Source organism: Amphichorda felina (genome assembly GCF_050947745.1).
Source record: "Amphichorda felina strain 45539 chromosome Unknown scaffold_8, whole genome shotgun sequence".
Lineage (NCBI taxonomy): Eukaryota > Fungi > Ascomycota > Sordariomycetes > Hypocreales > Bionectriaceae > Amphichorda > Amphichorda felina.
Genome location: NW_028145042.1, coordinates 2,176,017 through 2,198,516, shown reverse-complemented (window position 1 = coordinate 2,198,516; position 22,500 = coordinate 2,176,017). Strand labels below are relative to the sequence as shown.

The 22,500-nt window shown below is 56.0% G+C and overlaps 5 protein-coding genes across 5 annotated transcripts; 2 read left to right on the top strand and 3 right to left on the bottom strand.

Annotated features, from left to right (window-relative positions):
* Nucleotides 1–1,224: 1,224 nt before the first annotated feature.
* ACO1O0_008351 (FAD-dependent oxidoreductase) lies at nucleotides 1,225–2,843 on the bottom strand (the record flags this gene model as incomplete). Its single annotated transcript, XM_083197715.1, has 4 exons — nucleotides 1,225–1,540; nucleotides 1,598–1,953; nucleotides 2,041–2,621; nucleotides 2,696–2,843. 4 exons carry the CDS (start codon nucleotides 2,841–2,843, stop codon nucleotides 1,225–1,227), a joined length of 1,401 nt encoding a protein of 466 aa, XP_083047183.1.
* A 2,014-nt stretch (nucleotides 2,844–4,857) lies between these two features.
* On the top strand, nucleotides 4,858–12,797 carry ACO1O0_008350 (type I polyketide synthase; the record flags this gene model as incomplete). The annotated part of the gene is made up of 5 exons (XM_083197714.1): nucleotides 4,858–6,661; nucleotides 6,720–7,172; nucleotides 7,278–10,462; nucleotides 10,558–10,848; nucleotides 10,926–12,797. The coding sequence occupies 5 exons, from the start codon at nucleotides 4,858–4,860 to the stop codon at nucleotides 12,795–12,797; spliced, it is 7,605 nt and encodes a 2,534-aa protein (XP_083047182.1).
* A 1,028-nt stretch (nucleotides 12,798–13,825) lies between these two features.
* On the top strand, nucleotides 13,826–14,629 carry ACO1O0_008349 (uncharacterized protein; the record flags this gene model as incomplete). The annotated part of the gene is made up of 1 exon (XM_083197713.1): nucleotides 13,826–14,629. One exon carries the CDS (start codon nucleotides 13,826–13,828, stop codon nucleotides 14,627–14,629), a length of 804 nt encoding a protein of 267 aa, XP_083047181.1.
* A 2,146-nt stretch (nucleotides 14,630–16,775) lies between these two features.
* Nucleotides 16,776–18,086, bottom strand: ACO1O0_008348 (putative oxidoreductase; the record flags this gene model as incomplete). The annotated part of the gene is made up of 1 exon (XM_083197712.1): nucleotides 16,776–18,086. One exon carries the CDS (start codon nucleotides 18,084–18,086, stop codon nucleotides 16,776–16,778), a length of 1,311 nt encoding a protein of 436 aa, XP_083047180.1.
* Nucleotides 18,087–18,728: 642 nt separating this feature from the next.
* ACO1O0_008347 (SNF2 family N-terminal domain-containing protein) lies at nucleotides 18,729–22,455 on the bottom strand (the record flags this gene model as incomplete). Its single annotated transcript, XM_083197711.1, is given in 9 exon segments — nucleotides 18,729–19,223; nucleotides 19,236–19,264; nucleotides 19,323–19,614; nucleotides 19,778–20,267; nucleotides 20,533–20,585; nucleotides 20,638–20,717; nucleotides 20,777–20,854; nucleotides 20,908–21,101; nucleotides 21,170–22,455. The coding sequence occupies 9 exon segments, from the start codon at nucleotides 22,453–22,455 to the stop codon at nucleotides 18,729–18,731; spliced, it is 2,997 nt and encodes a 998-aa protein (XP_083047179.1).
* Between the last annotated feature and the right edge of the window lie 45 nt (nucleotides 22,456–22,500).

Genomic DNA, 22,500 nt, shown 5'->3' with positions numbered 1-22,500 from the left:
TTGACTGGATAGCTGCCTACTGGCGTTCAGCAGTTGGGGTTTGGAGACCAGTTAAGAGGCTCCAGAAAGTTGACGAGTAGTGCAAGTTGAGCCTTGCGGGCGCTTTGTGAGAAGCATCAGAAGCACGAGGGGAGGGAGAGAGTGGGTATCCCATCCTGGTTCATTCAAGTACGCTGTCGGTCCACACCCCGACTGGGTCGTGGAGATGGGGAGCCGATCGAGGAGGTGGGTGTGCCGAGCAGGGCGCAAGGCGTCAGCATCCACCTGAACTTGGCGAGAGTGTTGGGTATTCTGTGTGTCGGTACGAAGTAGAGGCCGCCGCAAGGATGTGAATTGGCAATGTCACTTGGCGGGACTTTGTTGCCTCTTTGGTCACAGTGATCACCAGGTTCCTTTTCTTATCAGCAATACGTAGAGGGCAATACTCTTCCGAGGTCTTGCAAGCCCCGGTCGTCCCGCATATTAAGGTACATGCACTCAAAACCCCACCCGCCCGCCACGCCGCGGTACTCCGTAATCGCCGGCACGGCCCGGGCTAGCGGCACACCACACCCATCGCGCCGGTATGGTCTCTCAGGCAACATGCCAAGTATATTTGTTCTCCATGGTTGCCCAGGTAGGCAGGTATGGGTGTTGAGCAGGGCATGCGCACGTATACGGATTATACGAAGATAGGATCAGCAAAAGGGATCAATTGAGACATCCAGGCTGATGATGATGATGCCCATCGTTCGACCTCTGCATCCCGCGATTGAGATGCATTGCTCCCTATCCCACAGCCAATGCCCTCGAGGACCAGAGGATATCACGTTCTGGGCGTCCGGCGGCTCACGCTGACAGGTGCTGCAGGACTGTAAGCAGTGACTAAACACACCCCTTGTCATGCCACCAGATAGATGACTTGCACACTCGAGCTATCACGTGGCCACGGACCCGACTACTACGTCGTATACCCGGGGATGAGTGCTGACATGATGTGCGTGCCTGGGCGTGGCGGCTTTTAATTCCCCGCCCGGGCGCGGATGTAGCTACGCGTTTACCCGTGGGGGATCGTCTAGGCGTGTGCGTATGGGGCCCCTGGCCCGTGGTGCAATACAGACTAACAGACGGCAACCCCCTGTGCATTAGAGCTCGTGCATGAGGGCCCCGTAGCTCGGACGGTTCGTGTTATTGCGGGGTAGGTGGCATTTGACGATCCTACAGTCCTACAACAGCTCTCTACCTCTACCAGTCTCTCACCTTGTAGAAGTCCTCCTCAGCAACCTGCCCCTCGCGGCCCAATAGCATTTCCACAGTCCAGTCCTCATGCACGTGTCCCTCGGGCACGTTTCTTCCGACAAAGGGCGTGCCGTGCTGCAGGTGAGAGATGACTGCATCGTAGTTGTCCACGGCGTACTTCCTGGCGTCGTGGCCCAGGAGCCACGCAGGCTGCGGCATCCTGAGAACATTGGGATCCCTTGCCACCGCGTCCCAGTCAGTCTGGTGCCAGATGTGTCTGGTCTCCCACCCCATGCGCTGCGTCAAGCTTGTGCGCTCGTATCTGCTCCTCGTAAGTTTCAAGTCAGCAGCAACGTCGCAAGCTCCATAGTCAGCTTACCTTAGCTTCTCATAGGCCTGGAAGACGAGGGGCATGTCTGGCTTCCCGTCCTGGTTCCTCTCCGCGGACTCGGTCATCAGGCTTCCGATGGTCGCCGAGTCCTCAAAGGACTGTGCTCCTCCTGTGCCAGACGTGGGGAGATGAGGATGGGCTGCGTCGCCTAAAAGGCAGATACGGCCCCTTTCGGACACCCACTTCCGAACAGGGTCCCGCCACAGCATCTTGTGGTCGATGAGTCCTTCCGATGGGATGTTCTTGATGATGCGCGAGAGCTGAGCATCCCACCCTTGCACTCCCGCAAGCATATCCCCAACATCTCCCCGCTGGTTCCAATCTTCGTGCACGTCTGACACGTCCTGCAGTCAAGCACAGACCGAACATCCATGTCAGCACAGATCCTTATGCATTGTGAGGAGTGGGGGCGTATGAGACTGGCCATGTACCTTGTGCGTCAGAAAGCAGGTTGCAGCACGCATGTTGAGGTTGGTCGTCAGGATGGCGTGCGAGTCCGGCGCAATCCACAGCTTACACAGTGGACGCTTGGCGTGAATCAGATCCCCCAATGAAGCATCGCCCTCAAGCGCGCTCAAGGGGAACCAGGCCCTGTAGATGGCAAACCCGCTCTTCTTAGGCCGATCAGCCAGGCCGGTGACGACAGACCTGGCCTTACTTTTGACGCCGTCGCCGGCCAGGACGCAGTCAGCCTCGTACGTTTCGTGTCGGATGCGGACTCCCGCCTTGGTGTCGGTCTCGAACACCTGCGAGACCGGGAACCCCAGATTGATTTCGACTCCCAGAGAGATGGCGTGATCGACCATCAGCCTTTGGACGTGGCCACGGTTGACGTAAACATTGGGGTACCCGTCGAAGACGGTGTCCAGCGGCTGTTCCAGTAGAAGCTTCCCATGATGGTCCATGATCTCCAACTTGTCCAACGGCGCGGCCGCTTTGACGGCTTCCTCAAGAACCTGGCCCCAGGGCTCCATGACTCTGGACGCGTTGGCCTCGAAGCGAATGACGTCCCCTGGTGGTGGCAAGAAGATGAGCAATCACAGAATCTCTCCTCGAACGTTGCATCGGTTTCAAAGTACCACCAACCTTGTGCTTTCAAGTCTTGAGACGCCTCGAAAAGTCGTACTGCAGCGCCCAGTCTCGCCAGCTCAATGGCGGCCGACAGGCCGGCAAATCCGGCACCAATAATTATGGTGCGGACGCCTTGGAGGGGCAAGGCTTTCTTGTCCTGCATGTTTTGGTTGACTAAGAGCTCTGCCGTTAGATGCAGCGAGATGGTGGTTGATACAGGAGAGATGGGTAACTTTCCAGAACAACATCATAGGGCAGTCGTTCCCAATGTAAATACCTGCCACCATTGCTGGTGCGACTCTGGACCGGACCGGCGTTATCTCAGGGTCCACTGCGCAGACAATGCATACTGGTGTGGTACTGTACCTATGTCGTAGCTAGTAGGTAGACCAATGCCAAGTGAGGTCCAGCCAAGACGTCTCCGTGCATATGCATGTAGGTACCAGTGCATATGGTTGTGTTACTGTACATATGTCGTAGCTAGTAGGTAGACCCAGGACAAGCATGGTTTTCAGCCAAGATGTCCCCGTGCATATGTATGCGGGTGGGCATTAGGTCTTAGGTGATATGGAGAAATGGGTGTCTTCACTTATCACAGGGGATCCTCCTCCGCCTTTGAGGCCTTCTAGGAACCGTATATCACTAAACACGCGTGAACGCTTTGGGTAGGGAGACAAGTCCGCCACCCATCCGCCAGCCGACACGATCTTGATGACACCATCTCCACTACAATTAACCACAGCACTCCAGTCACCCTCTGAATCACTCACCAAGTCTTCAAGCCGCTTTCAGACGTCTCGAGCAACCAGCGGAGCCACGACGAAGATGTTCCACCTTGCCAACATACCCATCAGCATGCACTTCCTGCTAGAGCTGATGGCGATCTCATCTCTCTTCCGCCAACCCGGCCTACAACTTCACGATCCCAGCCCAAGCCGTGAGGCTGTGCTCGTATGCCAGAGCTACGCTGGCACGCTGCTCACCCTCAATGTCATCTGCGGAATGTACATGTTTCTCCAAGGAGTCGGCAGCTTTGGCCCCATCGGCACCGCACTGACTTGGTCTCTCTCGACTTACCACGTCTTCCCTATGTTCAGGGCGTGGGACAGGATGCAGAGGAGGCGCGTCGCAGGCGGGAACTATAGGCCTGAGTATGATATTGGGGGTGGGCCCAAAGGGAACTTCAGGGGTCACTTGTTCATGTTTGTTTCACTGGTGGCTGCTGGTATCTATGGATTGCTGCGCATTGATTAGCGAGATTGGTCAGGTAGAAGACAGTGTCCGGGAGGATGGTCAGATTGTGTGAGGCGATCGATGAGAGATCGTCTTGAGGCGTAATGAGGTACAGGGGTCGGTTCAAAGATAACGAATAGAGCTAGAAGGGGGGGGGAGGCGGCAGATACCAACGCAATAAGTGCTGTATTTCTGAAAAGAGGGCCAGAGATAGAGTTACTACTGCCTCGTACAGAGCTCGTTGTAAGGTATCTACCAGATTGAGGCCACCCAAGTATTCCGGAACAGCAAGCGCTAGGTAAAACGTCACTCAGGAGATGGGAGTTGTAGACAGTGGACAGGGGCTTGACAAACGAGCTCCGAGTATATGTGTACGGAGTTTACAGCACCTCCATTTTCTGAATCGCTTACTGTTGGCAATGTGGGCTGACTGACCAAAGGAGATAGGTATTCTCCGCATGCCAATACCAGCCCCTTTCGGATGTACAGTCCATGGTCAGCAACCACGGGGTGTATCCCTGTGGCTTTTCAACGGGGCTCCCCTAACCCGATGGGATATGTTAGGGATTCTCCTGCTTGACCAAGCATTGCCCGCGTAGATATTGGCATGCAGTCTGCAGGTAGAAGGTGACGTGGCATGTCTGATCCCTGATAGCGGCGTGGCGTCTTGCTAATGCTAATAAGGATACCTCAAGTGTTAGTTGAAAAGGTAAGCAGATGGTCTTTTATTCCGATTGGCCGTGTTGGGGGTTGCTCTCTGGCCAGATATCGCGCCTAGGATGTCGCATACGGCGGGAGGGACATGACATATTAACTTACCTCACCCATTGGCTCTGATCTAGAGGGATGTAGAACCAAGATTTACATGTAGGTATAGTTACCAATACACACTTATTGGGTCATACTAAGACTCAATTACCCGTAATCACACAAGTCAGTTCATGATGGCCCTTCACGGCGTTCACAACGGGGCCAGCACCACCAATGGCGAGCCCCAGGGCAACGGGGAGAAGCCTGGACTGGAGCCCATCGCCATCTGTGGCATTGGCCTCCGGCTTCCGGGTGGCGTCACCGACGTCCCCAGCTTCTGGGACATGTTGGTCAATGGGAAGAGCGGCCGGTGTCCGGTGCCCAAAGACCGGTACAACGTCGACAGCTGGTACCACCCGGACAAGGACGGCCATGTGCCGAGCCGGTACGGCTACTTCCTCGACCACATCGACATCCGCAATCTCGACACATCGTTCTGGTCCATGACGAAGCGCGAGGTCGAGATCCTGGACCCCCAACAGCGAATTGCCCTCGAGGTCGTCTACGAGACCTTGCAGAGTGCGGGCCAGAAGCCGAGCGATCTCAGGGGCCGCAAAGTCGGCGTCTACGCCTGCAACTTTGGCGGCGACCGGCAGGAACTGGACGCCCGTGACACTCAGACGCGCCATCCTTATGACCTGACCAGCACCTTTGACTTTGTGCTCGCCAACCGCATCAGCTACGAGTTCAACCTCGTCGGTCCCAGCGTGACGGTGCACACGGCCTGCAGCTCGTCGCTCACGGGGCTACACGAAGCCTGCCAGGCGCTGTACTCGGGCGAGTGCGAGTCCGCCGTCGTGCTTGGGTCGAGCATAATCTACGCGCCCACGGTGACGGTCGCGTTCCGGGGCCACGGCGTGCTCTCGCCCTCGGGCCTCGTCAAGCCCTTCAGCGCCGACGCCGACGGCTTCGCGCGCGGCGAGGCCGTGTTGGCAGTCTACGTCAAGAAGCTCAGCGATGCCGTGCGCGACGGAGACACGATCCGGTCCGTGGTGCTCTCGACGGCCGTCGGCGCTGACGGCAAGTCCTCGACTATGACGGCGCCCAATCCGGTGGAGCAGGCCGAGTTGATTCGGCGAACGCACGCTCTCGCTGGAAACGCCGACTTCTCCAAAACCGCCATGATCGAGTGCCACGGCACGGGGACCGCCGTCGGCGACCCTCTCGAAGCAGCATCGGTGGCCAGCGTCTTTGGCGGACACGGCGGAGTATGGATAGGATCGGTCAAGTCCAACATTGGCCACACAGAGGGCGCGGCCGGTCTGGCCGGGGTAGTCAAGATGACGCTTGCCCTCGAGAACGACATGCTCCCGCCGAATCTGAACTTCTCCAAGCCGAACCCCAAGATCCCGTGGGAGGAGGCGCAGTTGAAGGTGCCCCTCAAAGCCACACCCTGGCCTGAGGACAAGGACAAGGTAGTTGGCGTCAGCTCGTACGGAATCGGCGGCTCCAATGCATCCGCATTGCTCGCCTCGGCCGGTCACGTCCTGGCTTCCAGAAGCAAGTCCGATGCCAACGGGACTGCCGACGCCAAAGAGGTGATGAATGGCTCTTTCGCCCCTGTCTCGAAGCTCGTCGTGTTCTCGGCGAAGCATCCCAGAGCATTGGAGAGAATGGTCCAGAACCACCAGTCCTACTCCCTTGCTCACGGCGATCGTCTGACAGATATGGCCTATACCCTGGCCACCAAGAGAGAGACTCTAAGCCACCGTGCTTTCTGCGTCGCGAACGGCATAGACGACTGGGTTCCCTTCTATTCGACCCGCAACGGACACTACGAGCCCGGGAAACTGGTTTTCGTATTCAGTGGACAAGGGGCGCAGTGGGCGACGATGGGCAAGGGGCTGATCAAATCCGTCAAGGCGTTCCGCAACACCATCGAGGAGATGGATTCAGTCCTGCAGCAGCTGAGTGACGGTCCCAAGTGGAAACTCAAGGGTACGTGGCGCATGCCCCCAAGTGTAACCTCACAACCACCTTACTAACCCGCATCAAGATCAGTTACTTGCGCCCAAGAAGATCTCGCGTGTGTCGGAAGCAGAGCTCTCCCAACCTTGCTGCACCGCGTTGCAGGTGGCGCTGGTCGAACTACTCTGGGAGTACGGCATCAAGCCCGAGGCCGTGGTCGGCCACTCTTCAGGAGAAATCGCCGCTGCTTACGCCAGCGGCGCGATAACCCGAAAGGAAGCCATCATCATTGCATATTACCGTGGCAAGGTCCTGCAAGGTATCGACCCTTCTAGGGGTGGCATGGCGGCCATCGGTCTCGGCGCCGACGAGGTGCAACCCTATCTTCAGCCCGGCGTCCTTGTTGGTTGTGAAAACAGCCCCAGCAGCGTCACTCTGACAGGTGACAAGCAAGTTCTGGACGAGGTCATTGCCAAGATCAAGCAGGATGATCCCGCCATGCTTGCTCGCGCCTTGCAGGTTGACAGAGCATACCATTCCCGTAAGATCCCTTCATCCACCCCAGGCTTTTTGTCTCACCACCGTACCAAGGTACCCCTGGTCTCCGTGAGTTTCTCTGCTTCTAACGTTTGCGCCTCTTGAACAGATCACATGCAAGAATACGCACGCCAGTACCACGATCTGATTGCTCCTCACCTCGAGCCTCGCAACCCAGGCATCCCTTTCATCTCCAGCGTGACCAACAAAGATCTTGCCCACGGGGGCGAGCTCGGAGCTGCATACTGGGTCGATAACCTCGTTTCGCCGGTCAAGTTTGCGCAGGCGTTGGCGGGAACCATCCGTGCCTCCACCGAGAGCAAGGTCTTCCTTGAGGTTGGTCCCCATTCAGCTCTCGCCGGGCCTATTCGGCAGATTCTGAAGGCCGAGAGCTCGAAAGACGAGTATGTCAGCGTTCTCACGCGTGGCAAGGACTCCAACGAGGAAGTCCTCCGAGCCGTGGGCCAGCTCTACTTGCTCAACCACCCGGTGGACTTTGAACGTGTAATGGGCGGCGGAAAGCTGCTGACGGACTTGCCTCTGTACCCGTGGCACTACGAAGAGCCCATCTGGAAGGAATCGCGGCTGGCGAGAGAGTACCGGCTTCGGGAGTTTCTCCATCACGAACTGCTTGGCGCCAGAATCGCGGAGAGCACTTCATTCAACCCGGCGTGGCGAAACGTAATGCGCCTCGAGGACGCGACATGGATCAAAGACCACGAGATCGAGGGCGATGTCATTGTGCCAGGCGTTTCGTACCTCTGCATGGCGGGCGAGGCCGTGAGACAGATGACGGGGGAGAGCGACTTTACATGTGAGAAGGTTCATCTGAGGAACGCCTTGGTGCTGACCGGAGATGACGAGAAGGAGGTCATCACGCAGCTCAACCTCGTGGACTCGTCCAACTCCGCCGATGGGGTTTGGTATGATTTCAGCATCTCGAGCTACGGCAACGGCAGCTGGACCAAGCATGCCCTCGGCCGAGTCCGTGGCGGGGGCAATGAGGCTCACCGCGAGACGGCTCCTGGAATGGCCGAGGCGGCAGCCAAGCACTACGCCAGGGAGTGCTCCTCCAAGGCGTGGTACCGCAGGTTTCGCTCACTCGGGCTGGAATACGGTGCTCGCTTCACCCCGCTGCACAAGATCACAGCCGACCCCCTGAGCGACCGGCTCGCAGCCTCCGTCAAGATAGACCTCCGCCCCGGCGAGGAGAAGTACTACTCCATCTTCCCGGGTTCGCTGGACGGCATCCCTCAGGCGCTGTTCTCAGCGTCTTCGCGGGGCTTGACTCGCAACTTCAACAGGCTCGCGGTCATCCAATCCATCGACGAGTTCTACATGCGCCCGCCGTCACCTGGGACGGAGGAGCTGAGACTGCAGTGCGAGATTACGCAGAAGAAGCCCAACTCCATGACAGGGGACGTGGTCGCCGTCTCCGCGCAAGGCGGTGGCGAAGTCGTCGTGAGATCCAGGGGCTGGCAGCTGAGTTACATCGCCGAAGCCATCGACGGCGACGAGAGCAGCCATTCCCACGGAGCTGCCGAGCTCGAGTGGAAGCAAGACATTGACTTTGTCAACGCAGCCTCGTTCATTCGGCAGACCGGCATCAAGTCCGAAGGACGGGAGCCCCAACCTCTCGACAGGCTGTCTCTTCTCTGCTACGCGGAAATCCAGGACCGCCTGCGCGGTGCAGCGCCGCCCACGCGCGAGTTCCTGAACCACTTCCGCAAATGGATAGACGACCGGATCGAAGAGGTCCTGTCGAAAGGATTCACCTGGTTCGGCGTGCCGGACGCGGTCGACCTGCTGGCTCTGGACAGCGAGCGGAGGAACCAGATGATCGAGGACATGTACAGGGAGCTAGCCGACAGCCCGGCCTACGGACCCGCGACGGCTCTGTACAGGGTGGCCCGGAACTGCAAGGGCATCTTCGACGGGAGCACCAGTGAGCTGGAGGTGCTGCTTGCCAACGGAGCCCTCCAGAAGGTGTACGACTTCCTGCTGGAGTATGCGGATCTCTCGGGCTTCTTGTCGCTCATGGCGCACAAGCGGCCGAACCTGCGCGTCCTCGAGATCGGGGCCGGCACGGGAGGGGCCACCTCGACGGTTCTGCCGAACCTGATGTCGGCGCAGGGCGAGGCCATGTATCTGTCTTACACGTACACGGACATCAGCGCAGGCTTCTTCAACGACGCCAAGGAGCGTTTCAAGGACTACACGGGCATCGAGTTTGCCGTGCTCGACATCTCCAAAGACCCCGTGGAGCAGGGCTTCCCGGCCGAGGGTTTCGACCTCGTCATCGCGTACAACGTCCTGCACGCCACCGAGAGCCTGCACCGCACCCTCTCTCACGTGCGGAAGCTGATTCACCCCGAGGGCCGCCTTCTCCTGCAGGAGCTTGCCCCTCGCACCATGTGGGCCGGCGTCTTTGGTGTTCTGGCCGGTTGGTGGTACGGGCACGACGATGGCCGCACCGAGGCGCCGTATGTCGAGATTGACCGATGGACGGAGGAGCTGGCCAACGCAGGCTTCGACAATGTGACGTCCATGCACGATGGCTACATGAACAACAACATTGTCAGCCAGCCCCGGACATCTCTCAAGTCCACCAAGCGGGTGACTGTTGTGCGCCACAGGTCGCAAGCGGTCCCGGAGTCCATCGTCGCCTCGCTCACGGCCGCGGGCTACCAAGTCGATCAAACCACCCTGGAAGACTCGCCCACTGAGCTTCGTCCCGGTCAGGACATCATTGCTGTGCTAGATATGGCATCGCCGTTCTTCGTCCCCCTGGACGCCGACAAGCTCGTCCTTCTCCAGCGCTTCCTTGGTGCGGCCAAGGAAGCGTCGTGCGGCATCTTGTGGCTCACGGGCCTGTGCCAGGTCGGCCAGGTCAACAACCCGGACTTTGCTCCCGTCCTGGGCGCTGCGCGCGTTTGGCGGAATGACATGCAGCTTGAGATTGCCACGCTCGAGCTCGAGGACTTTGCGGCCGCGGCGAGCATCGTGCCGAGCGTGCTTGGGCGGTTTGAACAGCGTGCTTCCGACGAGTACATTGAGCCCGAGCACGAGTGGGCATATGTTGGTGGCAGCACCCTCATCAGCAGATATTCGTACATCAAGGTCCATCAGAAACTCAAGAGTCGCTTGCCGGCCGACCTGGTGGTCAGGAAGGTTGCACAGCGCAAGCCGGGCGTGATGAACAGCAACAGCCTGCTCTGGAAGGCTCTCAAGCCGCAGCCTCTTCAGACTGGTCAAGTCAGGGTCACTGTGAAGACGGTTGGCGTGAGTTCCAGGGTGAGTGGTTATTTCAAATTTGTTCCTATCCAACAACGCATGGCAAGATTATGCTCGCAGAGGCTATCTCTTCATTGACTGACATTTTGATGCAGGATGTCTTCATCGCGCAGGACAGCTCTGCCTCCATGGAGGCTCTCGAGGGGCTCGGTGTTGATTGTGCTGGTATCATCTCAGAAGTCGGCCCCGGAGTAGACCAGTTCAAGGCGGGCGATCGCATCGGCTGTCTTGCTCTTGGCTCATTGGCGACGAGCAACATTGTGCCCCAAGATTTGTGTTTTGGTATTCCGGATGGAAAGAGTCTTGAGGAAACCGCTCATATCCCTTTCCCCTACTGCACCGCCCTCCATGCCCTGGTTGATAGAGCGCATCTAGGGAACGACATGGTGAGTAACTAACCACCTTACCTATGCGGCAAGCGTATTTTCATGCCTTGTCATGACGTGCTGACTGTGCTTTTCAGAGTGTCTTGATCCATTCGGCCGCTGGAGATGTGGGAATCGCGGCCGTCCAGGTTGCGCGGATGACCGGCGCTGAGGCAAGTCGCTTTCTCGACGCTGACGCTGTATCCTGCCGTTTTGATAGTCAGCTAACCAAGATGTGGGGGAAACAGGTGTTCTGCATAGTTAACAGTCAAGAACAACTCGACTACGTGACGGCCAAGCTCGATGTTCCGAAAGATCATGTCTTCGAGTCAAGCAAGTTCAGCATACTTGACATCATGGCCCTGACCAACGGCCACGGCGTTGACGTGGTGTTCAACTCCTCGTCTGGCGACCTGGCAACCTTGTCCTGGAAATGCCTAGCTAGCCTGGGGACTTTCATCGATATCAGGGGCCAGAACTCGGCAGGTTTAGCCGTGGAAAGCAGGCCAAACCAGACCTACATTGGCATTGACCTGGCCCACCTCTCTGTCTGCCGACCGAAAGTAGTCGGGAACTTGCTGCAGCGCGTCCTCGCGTTGTGGAAAGAAGGGCGCATTGAACCAGTTGTGGCATCTAGAAAACACTCGGCTCTCCAGATCTCAGACGCCTTCCGAGACGTACAGCTTGACCAGCAGATTGGCAAATCCGTACTAGCAATGCCCACGCCTGACGAATTCCCCGCAGAGCTCCTTTCCGACCCTCTCCGGCTCGGCGGTGACAAGTCGTACCTCTTCGTTGGAGGACTGGGCGGCCTCGGCCGCGCCATTTCGACTTGGCTGGTAGAGAGGGGAGCCGTGGAGATTGTGTTTCTGTCACGGTCTGCAGGTTCTTCGCCCGAGCACATTCAATTCGCGCAAGAACTGGCCACACTAGGATGCGAGGCAAGGTTGGTGGCGGGGGACGTGTCCAGGTACGAAGACGTCGTCAAGGCCGTAAGAACAGCAAAACACCCATTAGGCGGCGTTTTGCAGGCCTCGCTGGTGCTGCGGGATGCCAACTTCTCCAAGATGGAATGGGAAGACTGGGTTGCGGCCTCTGAGCCCAAGATTCAGGGCACCTGGAACCTTCACAACGCCATCTTGGAGGAGCAGCCAAATACAGCGCTCGACTTCTTCTTCCTCTTCAGCTCCACGGCGGCAACCGGGGGCTGGTACGGCCAGGCCAACTACCATGCCGGAAACACGTTTGTGGAGGCCTTTGCGAACTACCGCCAGCAGATAGGATTGGCGGCCAGCGTGCTAAACGTTGGCTTCATCAAGGACGCCGGGTTCGTCGCAGAGAACGCGACGGCCGCCGAGGCCGCACGGTCAATGGGACAATGGTTCAATTCGGAGATGGAGCTCCTCGACTGCATCGAGTTGCTGCTCAGGCAGCCACAGGTCGGGCCCGAGCTGGAGGACGGTGCGACGAACGGTCTTGGTCCAGTACAGCGCCATGTGCAACCAACTCTGCTGGCCATGGGCATGCGGTCAACGGTGCCCATGGCATCCAGTCGCATTCCGTGGCGCAAGGATCGGAGGATGCTTGCGTATCACAACTTTGAGGCGCACCAGCTGAAGTCATCAGCAGCCGGCGGCTCAGGTTCGTCGTCCAACGATGAGCTGACCCAATTCATCCGCGGCACTCGCTCCAATCTCGGCCTTCTCCAGTCTCCCGATACGCCCGTCTACCTCGGCACAGAGATGGGCAAGGCCCTGTTCGATCTCATCATGCAAGGAGACAAGCAGGTCAACGTAGAGGCGCCGCTGGCTTCGATTGGCCTCGACTCCCTGGTGTGCCTGGAGCTCAAGAGCTGGATACAGCGATGGATGGGCGTTGAGGTGTCGACGCTCGAAATCCTGAACTGCGCAACCCTGTACGTGCTCGGGGGCGTGGTGCAAGGGAAGCTACTCGAGAAATACCAGTCTTGAAGCTGTGTTGGATGATTCCAGTTCACTCCACTTTGGTAGTTAGATGAGACTAGCCTTCAAATTCATGCTCGATGATCAGTACGATCCAAAAGCCGCCTCGGCGAGAAGACGATCCGAACCGCTACATCCTCGGACGAGTAGAATCCTGCAACGTACTGTGGTGATTTGTGAACCTTGCGCGCGTCTATGGATCTTGTCAACATGCATATATATATATTTTTAGGAGTAGCAAAATGAAGGAACTACCGTTACAGGGCAGCCGGAGACGGCGGATTCGGATGTCGGGAGTCGCGGGGCTGCGGGGCCGGAGACCCGGAGAACCAGATCCACTTGTTAGCCAGGCACTCCGTGTTTACTGCTCTCAAGAACTAAGAGCCACGGCCTCAGGTCATGGCACTTATGTACTTGCCCGGGGCTTACAGGCAAAAGCAAACACCAGCCTTATTGAGAAACCATTTGCAGATAGCCCTCAAGGCACTCAGTTGCCCTATATTAGTCAAACACCGCTACAACCAAGATTAGGCTGCTGTATAGACATGGCGGTGTGGACAGTCGACACTTAAGTCCTTGCGACCATGGAGGAAATACTTACTGGGGATAGCTGTCTTCAGTGCGAAACTCAGAGGAAGGGCTGGCGCAAAGCACAAAGGCAAGCAGGGGATTTTTGATAGTTTCCATCAGTGATAACGAAATACTGATCAGCATGCACAGCCTCTGAAATGCCGGGGAATTAATCGTGCCACTCACTGATCGAAGCATGTGTGATCAGGATCATCAGGCACGACTCGGGAGCACTGCACTACATAACTAGTATGAGCACAACTGGACATAATACAGGTACGGATACCTACCTCCAGGTTGGCGATGTGGAGCCGGCCAAATGTGTTGCCGGCGCCCGACTCAGCTGTTTCCTTCCATGAGAAACGTGAAACTGCCCACTCAACACGTCAACACCCACCCACCTCGCTCCTCTGCCCGTCGATGGCGTAATCGCGTCGCCGTCCCGAGCCCACAAACAATATCGGATCATGGGCGATCAGCACCCGACATGGCCGGCGCAGGCTGCCCAAGCTGCTCAACCTGGTCTGCCTGGTCTGCCTGGTCTGCCTGGTCTGCCTGGTCTGCCTGGATTGCCTACGCACCCTGCGCTGCACACCTCCATCACCATCTTCGAGAGGCCGTCGACATGGCCATCGTGGGGAATCCCGTCTCGGCTGACTTCGTTGTCAGTGCCATTGGAATTAGCCGAGCCGCCAGAGCCATCCCAGCAATTGCCCTCTAGGGGCCGCCATATCCAGATTCCTCGCACCCGCACCTTCGAGACCATGTTCCCTGACGTCGAGTCCGCAATCGAGGCAGTGCGAGACCAGCAACGGCATCTCGGCCATGCCATCTGCAAGTCGCACACTAGACGTACCAACGGGGAGCTGCACCAGGCCTCGCTGGCGTGTACTCGCGGCGGCGTCCATCAGCCGCGGGCAAACAAGCGCAGGAGCAATACCTCTTCTCGCAAGTGCGACTGCCCCTGCCGGTGGATTGTGTCGCCTGCTCCTGCCGGTTACAAGGTTGAGGTTGTAAACGAGACGCATAACCACGAGGGCGCTGACTATGCTCGAGACTCGGCGCCCCTGCGTCGCCTAACACAGCGTCTGGTTCCTCGGGACCAGCTGCTGCAGAGGGTCATGGCGCTCTCTGCCTCCGGCAAGCTTACTTCTAATCTAATCGCCCTACAACTTCAAGAAAACTTCCCGGGCCTTTTGATCAAAGGCAGCGAGGTGCGGCATCTTCGGATGGTGGCAACAAAAGCGGCAAGTCGCGAGAATGGTACCTGATGGATTCGCCCAAAGGGAAACCACTCCACAATGGCGCAACACCATCTCTATGACAATGTTCGAAACAGCAGCAGTGAGAATCGATTCACAGACGGACTTTATGATGGACACTGCCAAACACCATTGGCCAATGCCTACAACTTGCGGCCGAAGACGGATGCACACCTCCGCCAAACGTCAGTTCCTTGCTTCAAGTCGAATGCTCCGTAATGGTTTGTGGTGGGAACACTCCACTTTTGCTCTGCTGTCAAATTCCAGGTTGCGTTGTAGCCTTCCAGATGCCGAGGTTCTAACCACGACAGAGTCTCTGCGGCAGCTGATCTAACTCTAGAGGACGCAGAGGCGCACGCGATGAAACGCGATTGTTGGGCGTTGAATGCATTATATTGCACTCTTCCCGCCATGTGAACGGCCTCCCGACTCGCGTCTTGGCATCCCGGTCCTTGGATGCCCGGGTTATGGCCGGACCTGAAACAGGAGCTTTCTTTCCTGTCCATCGAGCCATCCCGCGTCTCCCACTTGCCGGGCCACTCTCGTTGGTCCGTTGGTCGAGAGGCTCCAGCGCCCCAGAACTTCAGATGCCCCGCTGTCCGGCGATGCGCCACATCGTGGCCCGCGATTCGCCCACAGCATCGATCAACAGCCGATCTGCAAGGGGAACACCAACACAATCCTGGTCACCCCCCGATCACTGCGTCACGATTCACAAGATGCCCGAGTTCTACTCCTAGAGCTCTCCCTCCTTGTGGGTAGCTGTGAAGAAGCTTGATATGTCGACCTACCTCTTTCTCTCTCTCCCCATCTGCTCCACGCTCGTGCTCCGTCTTCTTCGTCATTCCTCTCTTATCTGGCACTGACGTCTGGCTGTCCACCACTTTTGGGCTGTTCTCTCTTTTGCTTAAATTACGTATCCCCTCAAAACTGTTCTCGAATCTCTCAGTGGCTCTTTCTTTTGCCATTCCCAACTCGTCGTTCCTTTGCGCTCTTACAGCTTGGCTAGCTCCAAGTGAAATCATCACGCCTATCGAGACAAGAAAACATTTTTGCGATTGAAGAAGAATCCCGCCACGTCGGGAAAAAATGAACTACTCGGCTCTCCTCGTCGCTGCATTTGCTGCCTTGGTGGCCTCCAGACCCATCTTCCCCCTCGACGACTTCGACCGGTTCCCCTTTCACCCGACTGTCTCTTCGACGGACATCGAATAGAACCATGCATGTCAGGTAAGGTTTACCCTCTGCTCTTCGCAAATCTCAGGTTTTTATGACGAAGTTTCACATCCAAAAATATGTTTCAAGACGGGAATGAGTTCTTCAGTGATTCTAAAGTGTACCTGATACCCATCTGTTGCAACATGATTTCCCGATGTGATTTTATCGTCAACGGAGTCAGCTGACGGGTTTGAAAGTATCTACAGTCGCTGCGTATAAACTTTGAGTTGGCCATGACGATGAAAGTCCGGGCGGACTGGGGCCATGTGTTTTTCTTTCGGGCGTTTCAACTAGGGAATCGATCGTCAAATAGGGCTGCAATTAGAGTCAACAGTATCTAGAATTTTGCTTCTTTATTCGCCAATCTCTGTTCGCGCATTTGTCCTTGTGAATGGCATCCCACCTCATACAAAGACCTCGTGCCCCGATCCTATCCCAGTATATCTTAGCCCCTCGTCGATGGCGTTAGGTTCGTCTACCTGAGGACGAGAAATATGCGCAACACACTGCAGTATAACAATAGAATGATTTCGATAAATATCGACGTCTCGTCCCCGCATGTCATGTTCATGGTCGGTCGTATCGCATGCGGATCCGTCAGCATTCAAAATCCTCCGCTTTGCTCCCCTGCGCGCCAAGAAGCTGGCCACCACCACCAACATTTTCCTAGTGTCCTTACCGTATGTCGCTGGAGACAGATGCTCCGCTCCTGAGCACCTGGTATGCGGTAATCACTTGTGAATAGCGAGGTTCACGTTCACTCAGCTCATAACGACTCCAATTGCCTCGTGACAACGAGGGTAGTTAGGTGGCAGGGATGGGCTGAACGAGGCGGAAGGGTACGACCGTAGGTAATGTTCGCGCGAATGCATGGTATATTGTGGCGTTCTATGACTATATATACAGACTACAAAATAATGGCAACCCGTCACCAATTCTATGACTCCGTCTTTTTGCTTTTCTTCTTCGACTTGCTCTTGTCGCTCTTGGACTTGTCCTTTTCCTTGTCCTTGTCCCTCTTCTCCTTCTTGGACTTCTCCTTAGTCCTGCCCTTTTTGATAGCGCTCATGAGGCTCTCCACCTCCTCCATCCTCTCCTTCTCCTCGCGCTTCTTGGCGGCCTTCTCCTCATCGACCTTCTTGGTCGCCCTCTTCTTGGCCTGGGCCTTCTCCAGCTTCTCGATCAGCGCGTCGCTCTCCTCCCAGAGCTTCTTGGCCACTTCCTCGTCCATGACTTCGGACCTGGCAAAGTCCACCTGGCGGCACTCCTTGACCAGCTTGCCCCCCTGACCGCGCCCCAGGCTGGACTCCATTGCCGCGTAGAGGAGGGACTGAGCTCCCTTGTTGGGCGACTTGAGCAGGATCCACGGCACAAAGTATCCGCACAGGTACACGGCCAACCCGGCGAGCGACCCGCGGGTCAGCCACCGCCGCATTCCAGGTGTGCGGCACAGACCAGGGTCCACAAGAATGACCCGCGAGTTCATGGGGATCCCGTCCGGTCTCTTGTAGGCGTCGAGGTGCTTCTGATAGGCCTGCCCAAACACGGTGAGGGCCAGCTTGCTGCGTGCGTATGCCGTCCCCGGGGACCAGTTCTTGTCGTCGACGGCGTCCTTCAGCGACGGCGAGCGGATGTACGAGGAGCACGTCGCGATGATGACCCTCACGTCCCGGTCGAACTGCTGCGCGCGAATCGCAGGGCTGAGGATACTCAGCAGGTGGAAGTTGGCGAGGAAGTTGACCATCCACGTCTCCTCGACGCCCTCCTCGGTCTGGACGCGCTTCCCGCCCGGAGGGGTGAGCGTTGCCGCGCAGAGCACGACCATGTCGAGTCTCCGGGGGGGAGCATTGTCGATCCACTTTGTCGCGAACTTGCGGATGCTCTGCAGGCTCGTGAGGTCGACCTGCTCGGCGTAGATGAGCTGGTTGTCGTGCTTGTCGCGCAGGTCTTGGATGTACTCGGCGAGGAAAGGGTCGGACGGCGCGAGGCGCGTGAGGAGGACGAGCTGAGCGCCGCGTTTGGCGAGGTCGTCGGCGACCATAGCGCCCACGCCCGTTGTGCCGCCAGTCAGCATGACAACTTTGCCATGCAGAGGGCGCTCGGATTTGTTGGTGCTGCCGGAGGTATAGATCTTGAGCAAGACGAGCGCTGCAACGGCGAGCGCCGTATAGACAATCGGCCAGGTGTGCTCCACGACGAATTCTGGGGGGCCATTCTGTATGACATGGTAGATGAAGGGGAGAGGCATCGTGAATAAGGAGGAGGCGCCCGAGCTGGTTAGCCCGGCGCAGTCAAAGCAAGTCAGACACCGAGTAGCATTTGCTTCGAGGCCGGATTGAAAGGGGCCGTATGAAAGTCTGGTCGTGGGGGCGTGGACAAGTAAAGGAGAGAGAGGTCGAAGTTGGTCAAGAAGTTTGGATTCGATGTGTCCTGGAGTTTGGCGCACAATTGGCCAATGCAGGGACTGTGGAGACACCTCAGCTGCTAAAAAGGGATGCGCCACTCCCACGCCTCAACTGCTCCCAACTGCCAGTGGCTTCCATCCATCATGATCAACCTTGGCCATTGCAAAAATACCACTCTGCCTTCGTACCAGCTACGGTTGATTGATTCTCTTATATTCGCATTAGCCCCCATTCAAATTTTGGTTGATTGTACCCGAGCAGAGTCTAACCCGCGCCTAACTTTTACCCCAACGAGCAATGAGCAAATTCCCGAATCCGAACCACCTGTAGCACACTTCGACCTCTAGTCATCTCCGACCCTCAGCTAATAATAGTATCCGTACTCCGTACTCCCCCATAAATGAGTGTTGCGACTTGCAGAGTGGAAATCAAAATCAGCAGAAAATCAGCCTTCCACCCAGAGGAACTCCGACCTCTCGTGTGAGCTATGCCTCCTTCTTGCACTCTTTCTCAACGACCTTCGCAGCACTGTCCCCGGTGCTGCTCTTCTTCTGGCCCTTCTTCTTCTTCTCGACGGGGGCAAAGAGCTTTTCAAGCCGCTCATCGTCCAGCTCAACCGGAGTGTGACCATCATCTTGCAGCGCATAATCGACCTTGGTCGATTTGTCCACTTGCAGTTTGGCGATGCGCTGGTCAATGTCGGCCGTCGTTAAGATGCGGACCATGTGGGAGATTTTGCGTTGGCCAATTCTGTCGACGCGCCCGAACGCCTGCTGCTCCGTCGTTTTGTTCCACCACGGGTCAATCAAGATGACTCGATTTGCTACTGTCAGGTTGAGTCCTTCTGACCCGGCTCGCAAGCCGACGAGCATGATGTTCTTTTTGGGATCAGTCTTGAAGTCCTCTACAGCCTTGGCCTTTTGACCAGGGCTCACATCGCCATAGTAGTACAGGAACTTGTGCCCGGCAGATTGGAGCATCTAGCCCAAAACCTTCCCGGTCATGATGAACTGTGTAAAGACTAGAGAGATAGGTGAGCAGAGGAATGAATAAGTAAGGAAAGATGTAGCAAGGCTTACCTATGATCTTGTCATTCGGGAAATTCTCCCGCCACTCGAGGATTACGGCCATGGCCATGGTTAGCTTGCTACTCGGGGGTATATTGGCTTTGTTTCCTAGGAGACAACTGGCAGTGAAGAATCCATTTTTGTCGGGTGTTCTCACAATCCGCGTCTTGTTGCTGTCTGCGCCGGGCTCCTGGTACAATTTATCTCCCCGGGCCTCCTCCGTGGCGCGAGAGAGCGTGGAAATGTTGTCGCAGCATTCGAACTCATCAGTGCAGTCGGCTGCTGGGCAGATCACCCTGCCTTTCTATTTTTCCCCATCAGCAAGAACGTGGACCGCAAGGTTGAATTAGGTAGATAACTAACCTTGTTCTTTAGAATGAAACGCAATATGCACGGGTCGCAGTGGACATGGTCGCACTCTTGAAGTCAGCGAGTTCATTATTTACAGCTTCGGGAGCTCTACTCACGTTCAAAGAAAATACGGGCATATGAGGCGGCGTCTGCCCGCAGATAGTACAAGGCGAGGCGCGCATCCGAACCTCGTTTGTTGCCAGTTTGAGAAGGCGTCCCATGTTGAAGAGTCCGCCAAATGCCGGCTCCTGGAACTCGGTCAACTTCTTCAATCCCGCTTGAAAATTCGAGACGCCCCCGAAATCGACCTTGTTGCTCTGTAGGTGGTCTAGCAGGGTCTGCTTGCTGCCTTCTTGTGAAAGCTCTTGCCGTAGGTTTTGGAGCTCGTCCACTGTAAAGAGGCGTCGAAACATCGGCTCTAGATTGAAGGGGTGAGATACAGCCTGCAGAAGACTGTTTCCGATGATCCTTCTGCCCTTGTTTGACGGTGGATCATCTTCATTGTGTGCCTCGTTTTCCTCATCTATCTCATCTACGTCGTCTTCCGATGATGCTAGTAGCCCGGAAATCCCTGTTTCTGAAGTCGGATCATCTTCCGATTCTTTACTGTTGCCTAGGAGTCTTTTATAGCATCCAGACACGGCCCTGCTCTGTTAGTCATTGCCTTCCAAGATATATATTGCAGAGACCTCAGTAAAGATTACCCACCTATAAATGATTTCTTCTTCTTTGGAAGGAGGGACCAATACATCCTGTGATGTACTGGCGGGGATGTCGAGAATCTTGCAACCTAGAAAAGTGTCCTTCTTCGTCCTTTTGACCAAAGATTAGCGAATCGACTACTGGAGCTCTTATGCCGCCGAATACATACCTTCGATACATGACGAGTGAAGCTAGAGCTTCGAAGTTCTCCGCTGCCTCATCCTAGAAATGATCAGCAAGTAAAGCCAAAAAAAGCCAAAATTAGTCTACTTACTCCTGTGGCGTATTTCAGGTCAAAGCCCTTGCGAGTATCCGTGAAGCGGCATCCGAGAAATTTGAGGTATGAAAAGAACTCTACAGAAGCTGATTAGCCAAGTCTTGCTAGCAGAACTTAGGACCTAATTAGACTGCACCTCCGGGTTTGTTCGCCAACGGCGTGCCGCTCAGACACCATCGGTACTTGGCGCGGAGTTCCCAGCAAGCGAAAGCAGCTAAAAAACATCAGTCAGTATTTCGGGATACTATTGTATATGGCTATACTTACTGCGGCTCTTGTCACACTTTATGCGGTGTGCTTCGTCTAGAATAACCCTGTACCAGTTGATTTTGAAGAGAATTTTCACTTTTCTGTCTATTGCTGCCTTGAGAGATTGCTGGTCTGTATCGTATTTCTCCTTCAGTGCTTTAACTGTGTCTGGGTCAGGGTAAGAATGCATCAGTTCGTGGTACGTGGTGATCCTGCGCCAGTCAGTTAGTACTACTTATTCTCAATTGACTTAAATGTTCATCAAAATAGGGAGACTTACACAGCAAACCGGTTTCGAAGATGTCGTGTTCTTGGCTTATCGCCCTGCCGAGGGTGAACCAACACCTTGTCTGCCAACTGGCTTTTGCAATGCGTCCGGATCTCGCTCGCCCATTGATTGGCGATCGTTCGGTTTGGTACAACGACCAGCGTAGCCTTGGAGTACTCTTCGGCGTCTAATTTATCTGCTTGATGCTCAGCCATGCAAGCGAGACTCACAACGGTCTTTCCCATGCCCATTTCATCGGCAATAAGCCCACCTTGGGGCTCGCCACAGACTTCACGCTTACACATCCAAGATGTAATCGTGAGCTGGTAGTTCATAAGCCCGGTACGCATGGTGCGGGCCAGCTTCCATCTGCTGTTGGCGGCCTTGACGTGCATAAAACCAAAACTCTTTGCCGCCTGCTTCACGTCCCTCTCTTGGGTAGCAGTATGTCTGGTGTCTCCCCCTTTTGCCATGTTGGCCCTGATTTTTTCAAATTGCTCCTTGTGTGTTGTGGCCTCAAAAGCTGGCATGATGGGCGCTTCCTCGATCGGCGAAGTCTCGCAGGCTTCCTTCTGGGGCGGATCCTTGTCGCTCTTTGCAATTTTCTGGGATTTCTGGGATTTCCGGGGGCCATTGCTTCCGTTATCGTTGCTCTCGCGCTTGCGTTTCCGCTCAAGCCGCGCCTCACGCCTCTTCGTGTCTTCCTCATTCCAGCGTGTCCAGTATTCCCGAGCATCTTTTGCAGGAGGTCGCCTCACCTTGGGATGAGAAGGTTCGTCCTCCTTCTTGGATTTGGAAGTTGGCTGGGACTCCTCGTCTGAGTCTGTGTCCCCGTCGGATTCGGGGCTTCCAGAATCCACAAGAAAGTCTCCGTCTTTCGGATCGTCACATTCCTCCTCTGAGCTGTCAGATTCTGATTCGCCTTTTGCTATGTCATCGTGGCCATGCTCCGCCTTGCTATACGGATTGTTCTTTAGCGAACTGTGCTCCTCAACCGCATTGCTCATGGTGACGTCGGCTTGCTCGGTTTTGATCTTCGCAGATACTTTAGGTGATTCCTTTTTTGGAGCCATTTTCACCGTTCGATCAGAGTCATTTTCCGTTTTGGTTTGTGGTCTGTTATTGGACGAGCTAAATCCCATACTCGTTTGTTCGACGTCCGTTCGCTCGACTTTGATTTTCACATTGGTTTCGGACGGTTCGACTTTCAAGGCTTGAGGGGATGGGAGCGTGCGTCCATCGCCAGCGTCTCGATCTGGGTCAATAGCCTTAGGCTCAGGGCCGTTGGTCGTCGGCATTGTTGGCATTTCTGCCACGTAGTTGAGTTAGAGTGCTGTTTCTAT